The 23047-nt window shown below is 40.7% G+C and overlaps 1 protein-coding gene across 2 annotated transcripts in view; it reads right to left on the reverse strand.

Moving 5' to 3' along the window:
• Window positions 1-23047, reverse strand: part of LOC134645230 (serine/threonine-protein phosphatase 2A regulatory subunit B'' subunit alpha-like) — a 56586-nt gene that overhangs the window by 14595 nt on the left and 18944 nt on the right. For both annotated transcript variants that reach the window (XM_063498584.1, XM_063498585.1), the window contains exon 2: window positions 7456-10987. In XM_063498584.1, coding sequence (XP_063354654.1) covers window positions 7456-10224 — 2769 coding nt within the window. In that variant the 5' untranslated portion in view covers window positions 10225-10987. The remainder of the gene's footprint in view (window positions 1-7455; window positions 10988-23047) is intronic.

A 23047-nucleotide genomic window follows, 5' to 3' on the forward strand; every position in this document is an offset into this window, starting at 1 on the left:
TCTTAGGATTTAGAGCAAGTGAGCTAATCCTACATCAGCAATAGTTTTAGTCCTCAGCATGGAGCTACAGTGACGGAGCTGTCACTAGAGTGCAGCAAGAGACCTCAAACCACCAATACCAGAGAAGATCAGTCCTGCTTCCTCTATTTTTTCGAGAACAGAACAGAAAACATAAAAGGTAGACAGGAATGTTGCAAGGCATAATTATTTAAATATATAATATTTTGGAATATTAAAAACAAAACTCTGTACATGACACTCAGATAGCACTATAGCATGCACACAACGGATATAATCCTAAATTGCACCTCATTTAAAAACCAACAAAGAAACATTAGCGAAAAGGAATATTTCAGCAGCCAACTGCTTTCTTCTAACATGCAACATAAGAAAATATATATATCAGTCTGTGTCGACATAATATCAGACAAAAGGTAACATTTCTCTTATACCAAGTATATTGCACCACTGTCCTTCCAACTGTATAACTGTGAAAATGTCACAATCAGTGGAGATTATGTTTAAACATGGAGCAGTTTTCTCTAAAAAATAAACAATATTGCAACAAAAATAGTTAAGTGAAAAGTTTCATTGGTAAATTAATTTTCTAGTTTTATATATCGGTTAGTTCACAGATCCTCCAGTAGATGATGCTATAGGCCTTATTAATTTCAACCAGGGTGAAATCAGACTGCAAGCTTACAAAGTACTTTATGGTATGGTTGAGCCTTACAGTCACTAGGGGGTAGCAGCTGTCTAACGGTTATCACTTGTGAGCAGTTTGTCACTTAAATTAGACTGTGACCATGCACCTGACGGAAGATGCTTGTTTCTGCTGTCATTGACCTTCTTGGCTCTGCTTCAAAATGTGTGAAATGACCTGATGGAGTTAGAGGTCAGGATGAAGAAAAAGGAATCCAATAACTCAGTTATACTACACATCTCTGGGTTGCATTCCACTCTTTCTGAATTCCTTCTGTGCCTCCTAACTTAACAAGCACACATACATTTTCAGTGAAGACATCCAAACATATTTGTTTTGGCCAAGCGGTGAGAGTATTTTAGCGCTGAGGGAGTTTTCTGGAGAAATCCCACAGGACATTTTGGGTGGAAGTGGGTGAAGGGTGAGTTCAAAGGGAAATGAGGGAGGGGAAGAGTGGGGGCTAAATAGGTAGACTGGAAGTAGATGGGTGGGGGTAGGTGACACCCAAGCTCCTACCGAGTCATGGTGTTCTGGAACATTGGCAAACTCTTTCACGTGGAAAGAAACACACACACACTCACACACACACACACAGTCGGTCACACCCACATCAACACAGTCACATAGACCTAAATCTCCCCCTGGTGCCATGATTCTAAGAGGGAGTCCCCATCAGCCAATCGCACTGCAGAACTGATATTCTGGGGTAGGGGAATCCCACCGCCTACCTAATGCTTATAAACATGTTGTGCTGGTTTTCATGGTGACCCGGCAGGAGGCCCAAAAACTTGCACACCGGTGACTCTTGCTGAGATTAAAACCTTTCAGATGAATAAGTACAGTTCCTTATAAAAGTCAGGCGTGTGGATTGGTGCATATGTGTGCAAATGAACACGCACACTGCAGCTGAGGACATCACACTGACAAACGCACTTGGATCACAGCCAACCTTGCACTAGGGAGTGGTGAATTATGATGTCAGATGCTTAAAAGTGCTCTCTGTGCAAGTGTGTGTATGCCTGTGCATATGTGCGTACTAAAAAAAAGCATCATCCAGCCAAATGAGCTCCACCAAGTTGATAGTATGAACATGATCTGTTAAACTGTAAAAAAAAAAGAAAAGAAAAAAAGGGCTGACTGTTGAATATTCCATTGTCTATGCTAACCTTGGTGGTATGAAGTGTATTGGGAAAACTCTTCCTACACATAGCAACCTATTATCCTGTCTTTCAAGAGCACTGTATGTGTGCTTAAATGAAAGCATTCAACTGTGTGCTTGTGCACCTTGGCCAAGGTTCCCGCTGTGACCTTATTTCCTGTGGAAGGAGCTGAGGAATGATGTCACTCTCTGCTGACCCAGAGTCAACAACTGGGAGCTGCAGATCACCCCCTCCCCCCAACTTTAGATGCACTTTGCATTTCTCCTTCCCTAAGCCAACTGCTCAGGAAACCAAAAAATAATTTACTTTATATCTCCATGCTTCTCCTTATCGTTCCTTCCGTACTCTTTCAAAACTGTCTGAACCAAAAGAAGTTGCCGATTTCTGTTTTAAAAGGTCAACAGTGCACTTTCCTCTTCTGGCTAAAAAGTCAGATAGGAACACTCAGCCATCTCTTTATAATAAGCTGACATATGGTGAATCACCCATGAGCGGTACTCTGATGAATACTTTCACAAAGGCTCTGAATAGCAGGCAATATTGCATTTTTACTTCCCATCTACATACACTGAGCTGAGTACTCATAACACCAGTCTAATCACAAGCCTATTTTAAGTATGTTAACTGTGCTGTCAGCGAATGAGTTTACATACAACTCCCAATTCCAAAAACACATTTTATATTTTATGTATAATGTAAATTAAAACAGAATGCAAGGATTCACAAATGTCATAAAGCCATATTTTATCCACAACAGAATCAAATGTTTAAAGACACATTTTACTCTTCCATTAAAAATGTTAGCTCATTTTGACAGGAGTGAGACAACTCAAAAAGTTGGGATGGAGGCAACTATTGTCTGGAAATGTAAGTGATACTAAAAAGAAACAGCTGCAGGAACATTGTGCGACTATTAGCTTAATTGGCAACAGATTAGTAACATGACTGGGTATGAAACGAGCATCTTAGAGAGCCAGAGTTCCCTAGAAGTTAAGCAGAAGTTCACAAATCTGCAAAATCTGCATTTATAAATTGTGAAACTGATTCATTCAGGGTGGAAAGGGGCGTGAAACAGCGCAACTCCTTATGACCCATTCAATTTGCTGATGATTTGTTGCTTTTCATTAAGAAAAATCTACTTCTTTAAATTCCAGCAGTATTTACTTAAATATGGTTCAGTCTCAGGACATAAAAATCAATTAAAATAAATCAGAGGCTATGATGACAACAGGGAATTAGCCTGTACAACTAAATGACAGTATTTCCTTTCGTTGGCCAAGACAAGGATTTAGATGCTTGAGAATTATTCTCACTGTAAATCCCAAGCAACTATTTGATGGCAGTTAAGGTGGGTCAACAAAGGTCACAATTAACATACTATTTAATGGAACAGAGCTCACGTTATTTACCCAACTTCAGGAACAACTCCAGCTTCAATCTAATGGTTTGTATAGATACTTTTAAATAAGACGTTTTATAATTCAAGTCATAAAGAAAGTCAGTAAATGGTCAGTAAAAATCACAAAGAACAAAGATTATAAATGAAACAATACAAAACATTGCAAATATTAAGGGAAAATGACTAAATTTGACAAAGTATGGGAAGAGGTGTGTACAATCTGACATAGAGAAAGTAATAGTCAACTATGGAAAGAATTTGACTTTAAACTAAAAATGTGGTATTTAAATACACCTCTCATAATCTCTTCATATGTGAAAGAAATTAATGTGGAACTGTGTTGGAGAAAATGTGGGAAAAGGAGACCACTCACATATTTTTGAGACTGTCCAGTAATCAAAGGACTCTCGAAAAGGGTCAAGAAGAAACTGATCAAATCTTACCCCATTAGACCCACTGATTTTTCTTTCGGGAACTATACATAGGGAGACATATAGCTCAGACCAAAGGTGCATTGAAAAAAATTAAAAAACTGTGAAGACTTTGAATATTTCTACCGTATGTAATATTTTCAAAAGATACCAAGTATTGAAAGAAAACTCTGTGCACAAGCGATGAGGGCAAAAATCAGTCTTGGATGCCTGGGATGTTCAGGCCCTCACACAATACTGCACTGAAAAACAAGAATGATTCTGTCATGGAAATTACTGCATGGGCTCAGGAACACTTCCAGAATTCACTGTCTGTGAACACAGTTCACTGTGCCATAAGGAAATCCAGGTTAAAGCTCCATTAGCAAAGAAATGTCCCGTCTTTTCCTCCAAAGTATATTTAAAATGAACTGAGGAAAAGTGGAAAACTGTTCTGTGGTCAGACTAATCGAAATTTAATATTCTTTTTGGATCCAGCATCCTCCATACTCAGGAAAGGGACCACCCAGCTTGTTATCAGTGCCTAGTTCAAAAGCCTGCATCTGTGATGATATGAGGATGTATTAATGGCTATGGAATTGGCAGCACGCCAATCCTGAAATACTGGAATTCCATCCAGATGATGTCTTTCTCGGGGAAGGCCTTGCAAATTTCAGCAAGACAATGCTAAACCACATAATGCACTATTACAACAATAAGGCTTCACGGTAGAAGAGTCCAGCTGCTGTCCAGACCATTTTGAAAAATTCTGCACATCATGAAACAAAAAATAGGACAAAGAAGATCCAGGACTGTTGAGCAGCCAAAATCCTATAGCAGAGTGGGACAATGGGACAATATTCCTATCTAAAAAGTCTAGCAGCTGATCTCAGTTCCCAGAAATCTGAACTGAATGGACTGAACTGAAACTCTTTTGAGACATATTGTTGCCATCAAATTTAAAATGAGCCAAAGACCAATGTTAATCTTGCCCTGTGACACATCTGCAGAAGTTGGTAAAACTACTTAAACCAGCAGTGTGTTAATTAAACTATCAGAGTGGCAGCTATAGATCCAGTCAGTGTCTGCAAGCAATTCCACCATTAACTGTACTGCAGCAATGCCACTAGAACAAAAATTAGGTTACATTTATCCACCAGTGAATGTTGTCTCATTTTAAAATACATCTTACTATGTTACCTAAAATGTGGCTCCATACTGTAGTGGTTTACTTATATGCCTAACAAGCGAAAGACCTCTGGTTTAAATATGGGAGGAGAAACAAAGGGGCCTCCAGTGTAAAAATCTGCCAAATCAAACATGCAGCGCTATTCACTGTGGCCAACCCATTGTGAACAAGGGAAAAAAGCAGCTTTTATTATATTACCTAAAAACAGAGACAGGAATAGAAAGAAAGCCAATTCAAAGCCCATTGTTCTTAAAGTTAATTGACTCTCACCATCACATCTCCCCACTATGAGTGTTACGGCTTTGCCTCTGATTTATATCAGTCAGCTTTCCTGTCATGATGGAGATTAATGGGTGTGTTCTGACAGGTGCAGAAAGCCCTGTATTAGTCTGTCAGCAGTAGAATCAACAATAAACATGCGTAAAGCAGAGATGAAGATACTACTGCCTGGGGCCTGCGTCACCATAGAGGGCTTAGCAGAACTTCCCAGTGAAGCTATGGCAGTGCCAAGCGAAACAAAGCTACAAATGTTCAACGTGGAGTGTGTGGTTCAGTGCAGTTGTGCGAGGGCATTTTCTCACTTGTGCATGAGGGGTCTTGTCTTGTTTACAGTTTGATTGGCAGTTTAATGCATTGCAGGGCGGGGTTGGCGCTGAGGAATATTAACATAATTCCCAGAGTGCCAGAATCGGTATTGGGTGTCGAAGAGCTATTCCAAACTCAGCTGTGACCCACAGTAGCACCGGGTCATCTTACCCATGGGCCAACAAACAGACAGCCAGACAGATGCACACACGCACAGTTGATCAGACTACGATATTCATCACGTTTAACTCATACAAATTTAATGCATGCATGAACACACATGTAAATGCACCAATGTATGAACATCTGGACATGTAAGAAAGCCTAGGTGTGCATAACACATGCTCACACGCACACACACAAACATGCACACACATGCACGTATGCCGGTCCATTTACACTGTGGCGACAGTGAGTCTGTTAGCGGGATGCCATAGTACAGAGGGGTGGACAGATTTAGGTCTCCCTCACACCTAGCTGTGCCAGGGGTGGAGGGGGTTGTAGGGTAATGATACCATTAACACTTGCTGTGCCAACAACCCAACCCTCCCCCCGCTTCCTCCAGTGCTCCAATGAGCACCTCTCATTGGGTTTCTCTGCTCTCCACGCAGCAACAACAGTTATTCACCTCTCCCAAAATAAAACAACAGCCAATCACAGGGTTGGAAGACAAGAAGTGATCAGTACGGACATAATCCTTGACCGCAGGTGAAAGAAGGACACTGAGAAGAGAAACAAAAGTAGACCTATAAGCCAGAAAAATGAAAAACGGAGAGAGTTTAACTGCAAGAAATGTGGGGGCAGATAAGCAGAAAAAACAAAAACAGTAGAGGAAAGAGAAAAAAGGGATGGATAGGGACACAGAAGATGGAGGAGGAAGGAGATTGTGTAATGATGTGTTCGGGTGCTGGCTGTTCCGTTCTTACTGTGGCAGCTACCATGGTAACCTCATAAATAGGTGCCCTACATATCAGCAGGGCATAAGGTTACACAGCTCAGTAAATAAACACACATAAACAGCAGAGGAAGCGTGATGAGGAGAAGGATGGTTGGAGCGAGAGCAGAAAAATAAATTAGCAAGAGAAAAATATCAAATATAGAGGGGAATAAATGACAACAATAATGATTTGATTCCTCTGTGTTGATGATAATGTGTGTTTGTCTGGCATGCATAATTACCTAAATCTACAATTTGCAGTTGAACATCCACATTAGGGACTGGCTGAGGTAACATCATCATTCACTCCAGCTTATGCGCAGACACAGACAAAAAAATAATCAAGTTCTAGTTCCCTTCTCTTTTCCTCTGTAGCACAACTGCAATTTACCGTTACATTTTCCACAGTAAGAAAAACAAAGTCTACACACATGCATACGCCTGCACACACATAGAATTACAGAACAAAACACAAGTTCAAAACCAGGAAAAGCCAACAAAGAGCCACTGCACAACAATGAGCTATGCTGTTCCGTGATCCAAAGCCTCAACTTTTTTGATTCAAGCCAAGATAGAGTAACTGTAACAGCATGTTAATTAGAGCTAATTAATACTACCAATTACAGCAGCATCAGTCCGGTTTTGCCACAGCAATAAAATCCTCAGTTTATTTTCAGTCTAATGCTAATCAGCCTGTGTGGTCCCTCTATATCCCTCAGTCAGGCGCCCTCATACTGCACCTAAATGGATCAACAGTAACATTTAAAAGCACAGATGGCTCCTTTTTATATAAATCAATGAACATAAATTAACCCAGAGTTGCACTGCATGTAGCAATCTTTCCAACATGATAAATTCCCGATCAGTGGACTGCACCTGTAATGGCACTGTCTTGGAATAAGTACTTCATATTACTCAAGTCCTTGAAACACCCATTTCTTTATTTCCTAGCAGCAGCTTGAAATGCAATGAAAAAAAATCACACAGCACCAATAAACTATTTTCTGAAATGTTCATGTCTTTGATTGTCTGTTAGATTATGCATTTGTGAGCGTGACTTTGGAACACTTACTTTAATGACCTCTGGAGTCTGCTGGATAAGAAGGGTTGAGCCAGCATCTCTCAAAGCAGTATGTTCACCAACAGCAACGGTAGCACTTGCTGTGGTTGGCGTAGCAACAGGAGCTGGAGCTTCAGGTGCGGCCACAGGTATGGTTTCATCGGAAAGCGTAGAGGAATGCAAGTTTGCAGGTGCAGAGGATATCGGGGCAGAGACTGGTTTTGAGTCATCCTCATCTGTAGACGCTTCTGGAATTTTATCCACAGACTCGACTGGAGGGTCAGGTGTAGGTGTAGGCAAAGGTTGGGGAGCACTTTCAGGTGTAGATTTAGGTGCTTGTTCAGCTGAAGCACTGCTTTCAGATTCAGATACTGCAGGTGTTGGGGCAGGTGAAACTTCAGGTGTATTTGCCAAGGTGTGTTTTATGGGTGTATCTGAGATTCCATCTGTATGTACAGTTGGAGCGGTGGGAACAGCTGGTGGGTTTGTGCTCTCCAGAGGTGTATCAGCCCTGCCAGCGGTGGCCAGTGTATCCTGCAGGAGCCTCATCACCTCCCGCTCCTTTCCACTGTTCCTCTCTGCACTCCCTGTGCTCCCTGCTCCGGAATCCACCAGTTCTTGGGCAAAACTCTCAATGCTCTCAAGGATTCTCAGCAACAATGCCCCATCCTCCTCCTCTCCTGCCACATTTTCACTCCTCTCTTCTTTAGGAGGAGTGAAACTCTGGGGAGTTCTGGAGCTAATGCCGTTCATGGTTAAGTGGCTGTCTGGCTTTGAGACTTGGAACTGAGCCATTTTGGGTTGAGTGAAGGACTCACTGGAGGTGATCCCCTGGCTCCCATCTCTCTTCCTGGTTTTGGCTGGAAGTGGAGGCTCTATCTTTCTGGGATGAGTCATACTTTGAGAGAGATTCTCCAAGTCCATGAGCAGCTTGTCAATGTCATCATTCCTGTGTGCAGCAGCTTTGGGTGCAGAGACTGTTAGTGATGCAGAGGAAGGCCAATTTGAGCCATAGCCAGAGCTGACTGGCAAATTATTTGAAGAGTTATAGAGCGTGTGTGTTTGGGACAGGTGCATGTGTTGCCCCATCATAGTCCCACTTTTGCTCTGGCTGCTGTTCATCCCTCTAGATGGAGTGTGTGTCTGCTGTGAGATTTGTTCTGGTGTCTTTCCCATATCTGCTTCCTCCTCCTCAATATAAAGAGCCTCCATGGGAGATGCTGGGGGAGTGTGTGTATAAGGTGGGGTCGGGGAGTTACGAAGAGGGGAGGGGGAGTGTGTTGGAGAGGAGCTGGATGAAGAGGATATAATGGTTGGCGGAGAGAGAGTATGTTGTGTATAAGAAGAAGTATGTGGATGTTGGATGACTCCATTAGTAAGTGGGGTAGCTCTAAGCTGGGCTGAACTCTGGACTGGTTTGGTATGGATGGAATCTGATTTTAGAGATAAAGAAGTAGATGAGACAGAGGATGGAGCAGAAACAGAATGTGGAACAGTCTTTGGGATTGGAGGAGAGAGCACCACATCTTCATAGCGAGGAGGCTGTTCATTGCCAAATATCGGCGAGTAAGGTCCCTGCTGGATGGAGTGAAGAGTGTTAACCAGTTCAGCCAAATCACTGTGCCCGCTTCCAGGTGCACCCTGTCCACTGCCTCCCAAACCTCCGATTCCTTCCAGCTCCAGAGGCAGTCTCTTAAGATAGGAACTGAGACGAGTCATCACAGCCCGATACACACTGTCAGGGTTTGCTTCCCCATCCTCTGGGCCTCCACCAGCTTTGCGTTTGATGCACTGTTTGATTATGTCAGTACATTTCTTAAGGTCTTCAGAACATTTAAGCAGAATATCAAGGCAGGCACGTATGTCTTCGCCACCTGCTCCGCCAGTAGCTGCCTCCGCTCGCGTCTTCTCCAGCAGACGGGCAATTAAGTTCTCTTCTCCTAGGGTGTTGCGGTACAGGGAGGCCACTGTGTTCAGACTTTGGTCTAATGACCCAATACTCGTGAGGCTGTTTGTTGAGCCACCAGCAACTTTGGTGATGGACGATATGGTGCCTGTGCTGCCCTTAATCTTCGTTTCCTCTAGCACCGTTCCTTTCCCTTGCACAAATGGTGGCAGGTTCTCATCATTAGAAGAAGCCGTGCCATTTGTCATACCGTTAGTAGTTGCATTTGTGGTAAGGTTGGAGCTGAAGTGGCCATAAATAATCTCCAGGTCGGTGGAGCGACGGCTAAAAGAGTCAGGACGGACTTTCCGGCCTTTCCGGAAGGTGATGTGGCTTGAGGATGAGAGGCGGAGCTTATCAAATGAAAACTCCTTGAGTTTACCACTGGCCAGGTTGATGGCTTCTTCAGTAATATCCTTAAGACTGCCAGAGGAGGTCATACTCCCAGTTGATGCTCCACCACCAGAGGTCTTCTTACCACGCCATGTTGGGCTCTCTTCTCCTAAAGATAAATTGCCACTGCTGCCTGCCCTCTCTAGGCTCCCATTATGAGTAGTATCCATGGCAAGACAAACTTTAGCATGGTTAGGAAGCTGCTGAGCAATAATGTTGCGGGAGTGTATGGGTGAGCTGTTAAGGTCATTGTATTGAGGGTCAGGTGCAACAAGGAGCTCAGAACAGGTGCCACGGTGTGCAACAGTGCAGTCCAAGCCCTGGGACAGTGCTCCACATGGCCCTGAGCAGTAGTGTACTGCATGGGAGTGAGTGCGTCGGTCTACTACCACACTGTTGTAACAGCTCACGCTGCTCACAACAACACGATAGGCTGCTGCCATGGTGACCAATGTTCTTCAGGGCATAGGAAGGTCAAAATTATCGGGAAGAGTAAAATAAAAACAATCTACCAAAATTCCTTCTGAATAAAAATATATTTTTGAAACTGCTTCATGAGAAAAATAATTTATGTCCAAACACTGAATCATCTTCCTGGAAAAAAAAAAAGTCTTTCAACTTCTAGGTGACATTTTTATGCTGTAACAAAAAGGGCTATCAAAACACATAAAGCAATACCTACAATAATAAATTGCAAAGTCATGCTAGTCAAAGCTTTAAATAGTTTAATTCCCTTGCAGAGGCAAAGAATTCTCTGTGGGCCTCTTAATAAGAGCTGTAAGGTTTCACCTCTCTCCGCAGGCACCTTCCCCGTTTCCTCTCTAGCAGCAGCTCATTAGCCACTAATGATAGCTGTAGAGAATAGTGACAGCAGAGGATCCAGCTGGGGTGTCACCCATCCCTACACAAAATAGCCCAAGGGGCTTAATCCAAGGCCAGCGAGGCTTTAACATTGCCCTAGCCTGGGCTCATCCCTTGGGCAACGTTGGAGAAAAACCTCTTTTTCCTATCAGAGCTTAGGACCATTCGCTGACTCCAACGCAGCTGCAAAATAGCAGGGGACTGACCACAGATGGCCAATGGCCCCTTTCTCTTTATGAGTGTGCGTCTGGGAGATCTCTCTTTCCAGTGCTCCCTTACCCCGTCCGTCTTGTTCTGTCAGCAATTTGTTAGGATGAGCATGTGTTTTGGATAGGAGGACACCACCTGTGAGTAAACAAAGAGAAGAGGGGGAAGAGGGAGGAGAAAGGAGTCAGGGTGAGAAAGGGAAAACAAAAGAAAAAGTTAATTATTAAGACAATAATCAAGAAGTAGACAACTGTGTATTTGAGTGTTTCCATACATGTGCACATATTAGGTGTTTTGTGTGTGCAAGATGCTACAATTTCCAGTTAGTACCCAGCTGCAGCGTCTTTGCTTTAAAATAAGGTAATATAATAATTCTTGTCGTGAATTGGCTATATCAGTAAAATCTGAACTGAGGCGCCATTCTAAAATAACGGTGCAGAAAGGTACCAGACATATCCAAGTTAAAAGTAGGGCAGAACGTTAAAGCAGACAGTCGTGACTCCCTGTTTCGTCAGAGAAGATCAACAAAGAGTTTACTATGACCCTGCTGAGAAATCACAACTCAGCTAAAGAGAAGCAGGTGTTGTAGGGGGGAGAAAACACCTGGCGCTTTCATGTTTCCATTGCTGTTTTTTCTCCATTCTTGGGCACAAATTGCATGTTTGTCAAGGAAATAAAGACGTGCCACTGCATTTCCAGAGGATATTTACAATTAATAAGGAGTTTAAAATGAAAAAAACAGGACAGACTGATTTATTTTAGTGAATATAACTGTTTATTTAAACCTTACAGTGAAAAAATAATAAAGGTTGAACTCTTTAAACTAAGATATACATCTTGGTAATCTTAATTATGCATGTATATATCCACACATATCTCTGTATGCACCAGTTCTTCTCCTTAATGGGTAAGCCAATATGAGCAAAAGTTTGCATGAACATGGTCACACACACAGAAACTATTAACACTTGTGTTCATTTCATCATCTTCCTGAAAATGGGATGTTATGTTCTCCATTTTCATTTGTTTTCCTGCTTCATATTCACCATATGGGCTCGGGAACATTTCTTTAAAAAAAAAAAAAAAACTCAGCTCATCTCTGCATTTCAAAACTACTCAGAGCTACTGGAAAAATTGATCTGTACAGTAAAGGAAGTCAAGCAATAAATACCAGTCTCAGAAAGCAAACATACTGTGTAGTAGGATGGCAAACAAGGCTGATTGGTAAAATCATTTGAAGACTATGCACAAGAGTGAAAATAACTTGGCATGTGAAGACCCAGCTCAGTATTATTTCTGTCTCTCCACTCCATTTTCTACATTCTCTTTTCTAGTTTTAGATGTCTTAGTTTCTGTATTTAATGCACAAATTTTTATTTCTCCATTTTCTTTCCCGTGCTAGAAGAACATCGCTTAGAGGCATTGCATCTTACACAAATGTACCCATACATATTGTATGGTCCGGACATAAAATTTAATAGTAGTATAGTGCTACTGCAGTCACAGCCACAAGCATTCGTAGCATACATGAAAACAGTGTCTCAAAACTCAAAAAAACTCAAACACAGAAAGGCAAGTTTATGAATTCAGAACTGCATACTTGTGGGATTCAAGATTTTCAGAATGACCACAGGAGGGGAAAAGCACAGAAAGGTTAGAATAACTTAGACTGAGTGTGCAGACACATGATATTTAGTGGGTTCTTAAGGAGATGGAGTTTCCTACTTAAATCTGTCAAAAAAAACAAAACAACTGAAAGAGAAGGAGGTGGGCTTCTGCATAGGGGAGAGTGGGGTGGGGGATGTTCGGTGTCCGGGTAAACAACAATTAAGAAACTGTATGGGAAAAACGAAAAACAAAACAGGCAATCCCCTTCCACCCCTTTCCACACACACAAAGACACACATATACACGCACACACACCTCTGTCTTGCTTTTTCTCTCCTGTGTTTCTAACCAAACACATGCAACAGCTGGATGCTGCTGAATCAGTCTCTTGGGCAGGAAGTTACATTTCCTGGCAAGCTGCTCTTGAAATGTGGACAGTCAGTTAGAAAAACATGATTACAGGATGACAATTGCACACACACACACACACACACACATCCACACAAACATGTCCACTCACACTCCTTACTGTGCACACTGTGTTAAATATCTGTGTGTATAGCTTGGTAAATGACAGCTTCCCAAACTGATACTGAGCATGTAAACAAACTCCGCTGGTGTTTATAACACTGACCAGCCTACGCGCACACATACATGGATGTGAATACACCCACCCACAAGTGTCCTCACATGCCTCACTGACACATATTTCAGAAAAAGAGGATTCACACACACACACAAACACACATACACACACACTCTGTGTTAGTTTTTTCGAGGCCTGCTCTGATTTAGCACTAGCTAAATATTTTTTTTTCTGCTGCACATATTTTAGAGGCAAGGTAGCAGAGAATGCACAGAGGTACACTGCCAGCTTCCAGCTCAAAATCAACAAGCCAAAGCTCCGAGTCAAAATCTGTACAGGAAAAGTGTGGGTTTGTTTTTAAAGTGTCTTGAACATCTTGAGGGGGAAAAAACAAGATTACAAAATATTAACCAAATGCAAGTGGGTGCTTTATTTTTCCATGCTAAATCTATAAATAGAGAAATATCTTAGTCCGGATGATGTTTTCAGTTGAGGGTAAGAACAACCCTCAAGTTTAAGTTTTCTGAGATTAGATTGTTGTGTTTGTTTGGCCTATGCATTAAAAAGCACAACAAGTATAAAGTAATGAACTTGAGTCCTTATGTTCGTGGCAACCTGTTGCCTTTTTCCACTTTTCTCTCTCCCATCCTCTCTGACTTTCTTTGGCTCTTCCTCCCATCTCCTTCTTCCACCTAACAAAGTTATTTTTTCAACTTGACCTTCACCAGGAAGCATTAAATCTCTTGTCACACTCTCTAATCCAGCCCCCCAATACATGTCAATGCATGTGTGTATCATAAACATGGCCAGAAAGAAGTTGAGCTCATTTGTTATCCAATGTGTAATATACCACTGTTTTCTGTCTGTGTGGGTGCATGTGCTGTCAGTGGCTGTCACAGCAATAGGCCCAAGGGGCCTCCTGGGGGAGCGGGTCTTTGCAGATGAGAACATTCCCCCAGAGAGTTAGACTATATATATATATATCTTAACTTTCTCTCTATATATGAACTAACTGACTGCACACACACACAAACACAGACACACATACACATCCTGAGGCACAATTTCAGTGTTGTTATTGAGATCACACAGCGAGAACAGACCTCTGGTATGCCACACTCATACTAAACACAAGAGAGAGAGACAGATTAGTGTGGGTACTGACTTCTGCCCCATGAGGAACAACAGTTGCCTAATAAAGAGGAGTTACTGGAATTTTTAAAATATAACTTCCCTATGAGATACACAGAAACATAAACACACAAAGATGCAAAGATGACAAACACATGCATAAATACATGTGATTAATTGTTCAAAGTGTCAGTTTTAAACACCCCCTGCTCCGCTCCCTGTTTTATAATTTCTGTCTCCATCTATTTCACTCACTCTTTGATCTTTGCAAATGTCTAATGAACTAAATGCAGTTCTGACCCACTTCTTTGCCTCCCTCTGTAATCCTCACATAAATTATTTACTCTAACTCTTTGAATCCACACACACAAATTACAGAGTCATGTCTTTGAAAAGAGAATCAAACTTATTCTGTAGCCACATTTGTTCATCAGCTCTGCATCAGTCAACTGTTGGACTGTAATGTTCTGGCAAGAGCACAAAGGTGTAGACAAATAGATACTCTGGCAGACAGCAGTGCCCATGTAAAGTCTTGGCTACATTTTCAGTTATCATTTTCTGTGTCAGCTGCAAAGAATGGGACTGCGAGTAAAAGGAGATTTTAGAATTAGAAAATACACTCATCATGTATTATTTAAAGTTGAAATAAACTTTAAACTCTTTTCTCTAATAAGAAAATCTAAGTAACACTCATAAGATAAAAAATAACTTATACTGCATGTTTTAAATGTGACATATATATATGTAAAACACAGCAGGAGATTTCTGCTGATTGTGCCAGAAGCATAAGACCATTAGCTTGAGAAAAGCTGGTGTTTTGATGGTCTAGAGCATGGAGAAAAAAAATAGATCCAGTTCGTTGCTGTAAAAAAAAGATATACTATGTAAACCAGATGTCTGTAAACAAGCCAAAACACAGGGGAAGAATCAGAGGGTATCTGAGACAATAAATGATTAAGGGACAGTTAAGGTATTTGCGTCCAAAGCCCTCAAGTTAGAAAGAATATATCTGCTTGTTTAAATTGTATAAAGAATAAATAAAAGATAGTGTTTTCATACATTTATGTATAAGGAATAACTCAGACAAACACAGAGATGCTTTTTAATTTGTGTAGAAAGTTTGTGAAATTTTCTAACGCTCCTACACAACACAGTTAAGGCTCTTAAAGGAGAAAATGGAAAAGGAACCATGTAAAGAGCATGTGTTCATTTTCAACATTGTATATAATTAATTTGAAGGAGTAAAGTGGTATGTGCTATCTGGCAGAGACTTGATGGTTCTCTTGTTATGTCTGCCGAAATTATTGTCTGGATGAGAACCAGGCTTACAGCACAAATCACTGCACTCTAGACATAAAAACAAACACGCACATACAGCTGTCAATACGAAACTGCATCTGCAGGCTTGATACAGCATGTCCCAGAATAATAGCATTGGTTTTTACAGGTCAAAACAGCAGCTAGAGCTGAAAAGAAGTAAGCTGCATGCAAGAAGGTCCTGCTCAGGTTCAGGTAGGGGGAGTTTCCACCGTGAAGGCATATTTTTTCTCAACGGGGAGCGGAAATGGAGCACAAAGGCAGGCTTATAGTTTGGTTATACTTTGGTTTATAGTTACATAATGCCATTCATCTTAATAATATGACAAAAGTTGATGAATTTGCTTTCTATTACTTTGCCCTACTAGGCAACAAATTCTAAGGACCAAATATTTACCGAGATAACTTTTTCAACAGTTGGTAGTGTATCTAGTATATAATGTTTGCTTGTGTAGACAAGGAGCAAGACTAAGGAAAAAAGTAAATCGTTCCAGAGTATACTACTGTGCAAAACTTGAGCCACCCCTCATGTCTTTATTTTTTCCAAGGAAAAAAGGTAGCTTTCTTGTAATTGTTTCACATAGTTTTCAGAAATAGTTCTCCAGGTATCTCGAAGAAAATTTCTTCTATGGATGTTGGCTGTCTTTTGTTCTGTTCTATATTAAGATTATAGTTGATTCCTTCAGTAATGTTGAGTTCGGGGCTCTGGGGAGGCCGATCGATGACTTTTTGTGCTCCACTGTTTTCTATCAAGGTATGCTTTTACCTCATTAGCAGTGTGTTTGCGATAACTCATGCTGAAAAATGAATCCACTGCCAATCAGATGCTTTCCAGATGGTTTTGCATGCTGGATTAAAATCTGATGATATGTTTCTGCATTTACAATTCCACCAACTTTGACAAGATCTTCCACACCATTGGCATGCAGACGTGACAGAGCCTCCACAGTGTTTTACAGATGGCTGCATGCACTCGCTGTTTTACCTCTCTCCTGGCCTCCTCTGTAAATATTAATGATTCAAACAAAAGAATTTCTCACTCTCTTCCACTCCATAAGACCTGTTGCCACTTATTTTCAGTCCAGTTCTTGCGTAATTTGGCATACCTCCACCTTTTCTCCCCATTTCCCTTTCTTAAGAATGGCTTTTTGGTAGCCACCCCTACACTGAGACCATTTCTGGTTAAGTTTCAGTGAACAGTAGATGGATCAACTGAAGGGATGTCTGGATTTGTTGGATCCCAACAGCTGCCTAAAGTCACTTTATATTGTAAGGTAAAGGCACAGAATAAACCCACACTCAATAAGAGCTGGGATAGGCTCCAGCCACCCCTTACCACACTGAATGGGATAAGCAGGTAAGAGAATGGACGGCTGCGAGAAGGTCTTACTTGGTGTTCTTACCATAGACGCACAGCTTTAAGTCCTGGCATGAGTTATTTTAATATTCATTAAATAATACATAAATTATCTGAATAACATTATTTGAAACGTAATTATTTTTTTCTGATCAATCCACCATATGCAACTAAGGAGATACATACTCAATCAAGTCCAACACTACTGCAAGGTTCACTCCACTCCAGTCTTCCACTGACTCTTTACAGAGTGAAATGCCACAAGCGCTCCTCAGTTCTACACCTCCAGTGCTGCACCGGCTGTTGCCCCGGCCCTTTTCACATCTCTCATGAAAGGGGGATATGTGAATAGCTTGACACCTCATTAGGAACAAAACAGAAATGACTAGGACCCCAGGACAAGCGGACACACACACACTCACTGTATAGCCCCTTAGGGAAGGTGTTGAGGGCAGAGGAGAGGATGTTTTTGTGCTTCTGAGCAGATGAAGGAAAACGGTGACTCACATCTTCTCTTATCCTTACATGTTTCCTGGTTAAAACAGCTTGACCTTATAAGGCTAAGACACACAGTCTTGATCTCTCTCACACAAACACACACACACACAAGAACACCTTACTGTTCCACTGCAGAGGGCAGAAAAAACAAGCTGTAAATATTCAACACTGTAGCCCACATGAGAAGATGATGATGAAACCTGGCATCAGCTTCAAAACACCAAAAACTGCAGATACCAACAAACACAGTCAAATATACCTGTGTAAAAAAGATGCAAACAAACAAACACATCCATGCATAGATGCACATAGACACACACACGCACGCACCTGTCCATTATGCCTTGCCTGCAGCCCATAATGACCCAGTCCTTGTATAGCCACTTATTTAACAAACACATTTGTAGTGATGTCATGCTTTTGGCTGGATTCTGCTAATGCACAAGGAGTCACATAAATCAGACATTAGGCATGCATACACACACACACACCCTGGCTAAAAAGACAAAGGACACATAAATAAATCTAATGTAATGTGCCAAGACAGCTGACCTGGATTTCACTAGTCGTCAGTTCATTCCTGCTACCACCTGCAGCCCAAGACCCAACGGCAACTAGCTTACACCACCTACTTCCAACAAGAAATCTGGCAGCTGAACACAAACATCAATCACACACAAACCAAAGGAAATAATATGAAAAGGAAAATGTTTTGTGTTTGGAGCAACAGGACTTAAAATCACTTACTTAAACCATGAATATATCCTAACCAAACTGCACATTTTACCCTTATTACTAATAATAATACAGTAATACACAACACACTGTAATGTATCTCTGGCTTATTCCTTACACATGAAGCAACTTCTCAAACCAAATTCATTCCATCTGTGTAGGAGTGTCGGTGTAAAGTGGGAAAACAGCATCCAAGTGAAGTAGTTTGTTTATTACAATCTCACACACAGCTGGATCACTGTTTTTGCTTTTTTCTCCTTTTTCCTTTTGTCTCTGTGTCCCTTTTTCCTTCTTTCTTTTGTAAAGCTTTGAAACGTTGCCAGTGAATGTAACGCCAGAATCGCCCAGGTTCCTCTTGTCATTGATTATTGATATACTCCCCAATAATACAAAAAAGTAAGCTTAATGTAAAATTAGAAAACCCAATGCATTTGCACTGCAGTTTTTCACATTGTTATGTGTCATTAAAATTTGTTAAGCAACACTTAGTGAACATATTTAGTTATTTCAGTTTGCAACTTTTTAACTTTTTAAAGCCCAAATGGTCCAAAGAATAGGCTTACATATACCAAATATATCAAATTTACAAATTCAGTATCAATGTTTAAATGTTTTGTAGTTAAACTCAGTACTCTTGTACTGGCTCAAGGATATCCAGCAGGAATATTCTGTGTTCAGGAAGTTGTTATGAACAGTTAACTGGCCTCAAACAATCTTTATTTGCTTACAGAGGCTTTAGCCGACCTTGATGGAAACTGTGTTACTATGCAGTAAAGCATTATCAAAGCTAGACCACTACAAAAATAGCCAGTCATTAAGAGGAGCTGAGTGTTCATACATATTTGGAGCAGTCCAAAACTACACATCATGGAGCCAGTCCCAAGCCAATTCCCAGACCCAACGCTGGTTGGATATAAATTTCTTGTTCAAGAAACATCTGAACTCAGACATTCCCCAAATACCAGAGTGTTTCTACAATAACAAATATCATTCAACAACAACACAATGACCAAATCTCTCCAAATAAGCTACAGCAGGCAGACACAGCTCAAAACCATCATATGAGAGTCCAAAGCTTAAACTGCGAACTGGCTAATTGTGACGAGGTCAGCATCACCCATTGCTGAGTATAGACTTACAGTGATAGGTGTGTTTTGGAAAGGTGTGCCTTTAGCGCTTCTGAAATAACATGTTTGTACATAAGCACACACATTAGTGAGTGTGAATCAGACTTGAGAGAGGAGAAAGTGAGGGAGAGGCAAAAGCAGATTTTCAAATCCTGCCAGGTATTTGATTTCCAATCATTTTTGCCATTATTCAGTGAACAAAAGGCAATAGAGTCCAAATCAAAGCTACAAACCACATAAAACCACCTTTCAGGGAGAGGCAAGAGGTATGACTTTATTTTTCCCCCTTTACATAAGTGTCTTCTCTTTTATATTCACCTAAAACTTAGTAACATACTATCAATAGTGTTAGATGTTCTAATTCACTGAAATCAGTTGGCTTTTAAAAAATGTGGATTTATTAGAGAATGAAATAAAAATTTAATGTTTTCACTAAATACGTTCTTAGAAGAGAGAGGTCATTTGTTTTAAAGCTCACCTCAGGGCTTTTTAAAAATCACAAAATATTAAATGTTAAATGCAAATCTCTTTAAAAAGCCTTACAGAGTTCACATCTCTCATTGTGGCTTTCGCGGAAATATAGTATAGTCTGCAAAAGAATGATCTTAAAGGCATAAAATCAGTGGCGTAAAGTATATATAATTTCACAGGCAGACATAAAAATAAAAAAAAACGATTCATTCTCACTTTCCTCAAGACATCTTCTGGATGTCCAAACATAATGTCTTTCAGACATTTGTGCGCTCATTTAGGCCGACACATGCAGGCAGCACGACTGTGTTTATAATGACAGAAAGATTTTAACAGAAATCCATATAAGTGCATGTTTAGACTGAAGAGCCAGAGCTAGACTAACTAGTCTGAGGGTTGTCTATGTGTGTAGGTATGTGCGCTTATGTGTGTGTATGTGTGTGTTGACTGCTGTCCCTGTCCATCAGAGGGTCATATGAGGAGCAGATTAGGGTTTCTAACCGCAAACCCCTGTCGCCACAACCCCGACGTCACGAGTCAGCGAGGAGTCATCGTGTTCCGAACCACCGGTGACTCACCCCTCCTCATCTCGCTACATGCACACCAATACGCACACACAGAAAACCCCACATCTAAATCAGGACTTAGTGGTACAACCCATGTTCATCAACCATTCGGCAAGACCAACATTTCAACAAGTCGATTTGAGCCAGAACTGATGACTGCCATTAGTTAAAGTATGACTACAACTAAAACTGTTTTCACGCATGCATTGCAGCCCTTTGCTATGTCCGCTCTAGAGTAAAAAGCTTGTACAATGCCCGATTGTGCCCATGGGAACTGTCTAGTGAATTCACATCGAGCGAGTGGCCAATATGTCTCCTGTGCTAGCCAGCTAATACCCTCTCTTAAATCAAACAGAGTATTCCCAGTGGTGAGATCGCATCGGATGTGGACTTTCTCCTGCACTGCGCTACATGTGAGAAAGGAGCACCTCGAACAGCATCCTGGCCCGATTCTCCCATTTTCATTATTCTGTATAGGCATTGTTTCATTTGTTTAAAGTTATTCACCATTTAGTAAGTGACCAACTCTGTAAAAAGAACCTTCAGACACATTAGTAATTAAATACACAAATAAATAATTAAATTATGATGTAGTCTAATTTTCTAAAAATGTATAAATTATATGTCTGAAGGGAATTTGGTATCTTACTGTGAAGCCTTCCAAATACTACGAGCCCAAGATGAAAACTCAAATGAGTCTTTGGCTTGAACAGGATGGCTAAGGTTTCCTTTTTAAACACACCTCGCAATACTTTACCAAACCTATAATCAAGATTTCCATGATGCATACTTGGAAGGCAAATTTGGTATAAATCATATAAACGATCCTCTAATTTATCCTTTAGTGGATTATGTCAGCCGGTAGGACCCTGACTAACCGCTCTACATAAGAGTCATTAATAAACTGACCTATTAGCTAAAGGGATTGCTGTTCTTTGGATTAATAAAAAAAAAATCTTCAGACTTACAGTAAATCCTCCACAAAGATGTAACGTCCAGCTGTTTTTCCACATCTATGGTGTGCCAAAAAGTGTTTAGCTGCACATTTTCAGCACAACCAGAATCTAGCACCAAGTGGCAAGCTGTCACTTTAAGCCTGTTAGGGGGGGTATTTACAACCCGACACACAAGCGAGACTATAAAACTGGACTCTCTTCACCTCTCTCTCAACCCTTCTCCCTCCTTTCTATTAAACCAGCGGTTGTGCAAAACCTCAACAGACAGAAAAAAGAAATTAGTGCATGTAGTGGGAGCAATAAAGACACTACATGAGGAATTAACAGATATTAAACAGCTTACAGGATTCATTACAGCTGGAGATGAAAGTAGGACCAAAGCAACTGAACTGCTCTTTTATAAGGAATTAACCCTAAAAATAAGTGTTTTGGCACAAACACACATAAAAAAATCCAAATCTGCCTCTGTCTCACACACAGACACACAGCCACACACACATGCACGCCACATCCGCTGTTACCAGGTTATTTTCTTCCCTAGTGTTTAGAGTCTATTCTTGGAGTCATGTTTGTGTATGTGACCCCTCCGAATGCCTTTTCATCTCAAGAGCGCATGTTTGTGAGTTTTTCTGTACATAAGTGCATCAAGCAGAAACAAGGCCATGTTTATGCATTTAAATCCATATAAATTTTCAAAATTGTCATTCACAGCTACATAAAAATGTTCCCTTTTTCTTCCCAGCACCTGCTTACTATCTCCACTTTCTTCTCACTCCTTCTCCTTTACTTGTCATATAAACATCTCTTTAGTTTTATCTATCCTTCAAAGTCCTTAAAGACAAACTTAAAAATCTAAAGTATCTTTCCATTTCTGTCCACTCTTCCTTCATGTTTTTCTGGGGCCTTACTTGATATTTTATTTCATCTGCTTGGAAGCCGCACACTAGCAGCAGGGCTTTTCATTCACTTACCGCTGAACCCTCAGTGGCTGCCAAGTGGATACACATGCTGGCTGGAATATGGCTTTATCTGAGCATGTGGCTGAGCTGCTGAGGCAAAGCTCAGGGTTTAGGTCTAGACTTCAGAAGCAGCTCCTCCTTTACTGTACATTGCATTTGCCACGGTATAAATATACAACTCAGTTTGAATCATGCTGGGCATAGACTCCACCACAGTGGGTTTTACATTAAACAATCAAGATGTGATTGAAATGCAGACTTTAAGCTGTAATTCAGGGGGTTTTACAAAAACTGTTTACAAATAGCATCCATTTTTATACATAGATCCCCATTTTAGAGGGTGAAAACTGACTGGACATATTAACTGTATTTCCATTTATGCAGAGAGAAACACATAGAGGGACATATACTGCACATTCATTCAAAATAAAGATTAAAAAAATAATTTTTGCCACTTGTATTTGCAATTTTTGGCAATTATCAGCAGAAATTGCAAAATATAACCACGTATCACGTTTTTGCTTTTCATTAGATCATTTCCTCAACGTTACATAAACATTTCTTTACTTTCAAGGAGAATTAATGTTATAAGTACTGTGATTTTTCTCACAGGTTGTGAGTAAACAAATAAACAAATAAGTAAAAGAGGCAAAACTGTGCCTCAAAGCAAGAAGGTTGAAGCAGAATAGGAACAGAGAATAAAACCCCAACACCCACCCACCCACCCACACAAAGAAAACACACAAAGATAATATAATAACACACAATGAGCTTGTTTGTCCAACCAGTTTAGAAAACTGGGTTGGTCACAACAAAGATTCAGAGTAAACATAAGAAAAGGAGAGGCTGAGAGCGCTGTTTTCCTGTCTTCCAAATATAGCTGCAGA

Source organism: Pelmatolapia mariae, linkage group LG16_19 (genome assembly GCF_036321145.2).
Source record: "Pelmatolapia mariae isolate MD_Pm_ZW linkage group LG16_19, Pm_UMD_F_2, whole genome shotgun sequence".
Lineage (NCBI taxonomy): Eukaryota > Metazoa > Chordata > Actinopteri > Cichliformes > Cichlidae > Pelmatolapia > Pelmatolapia mariae.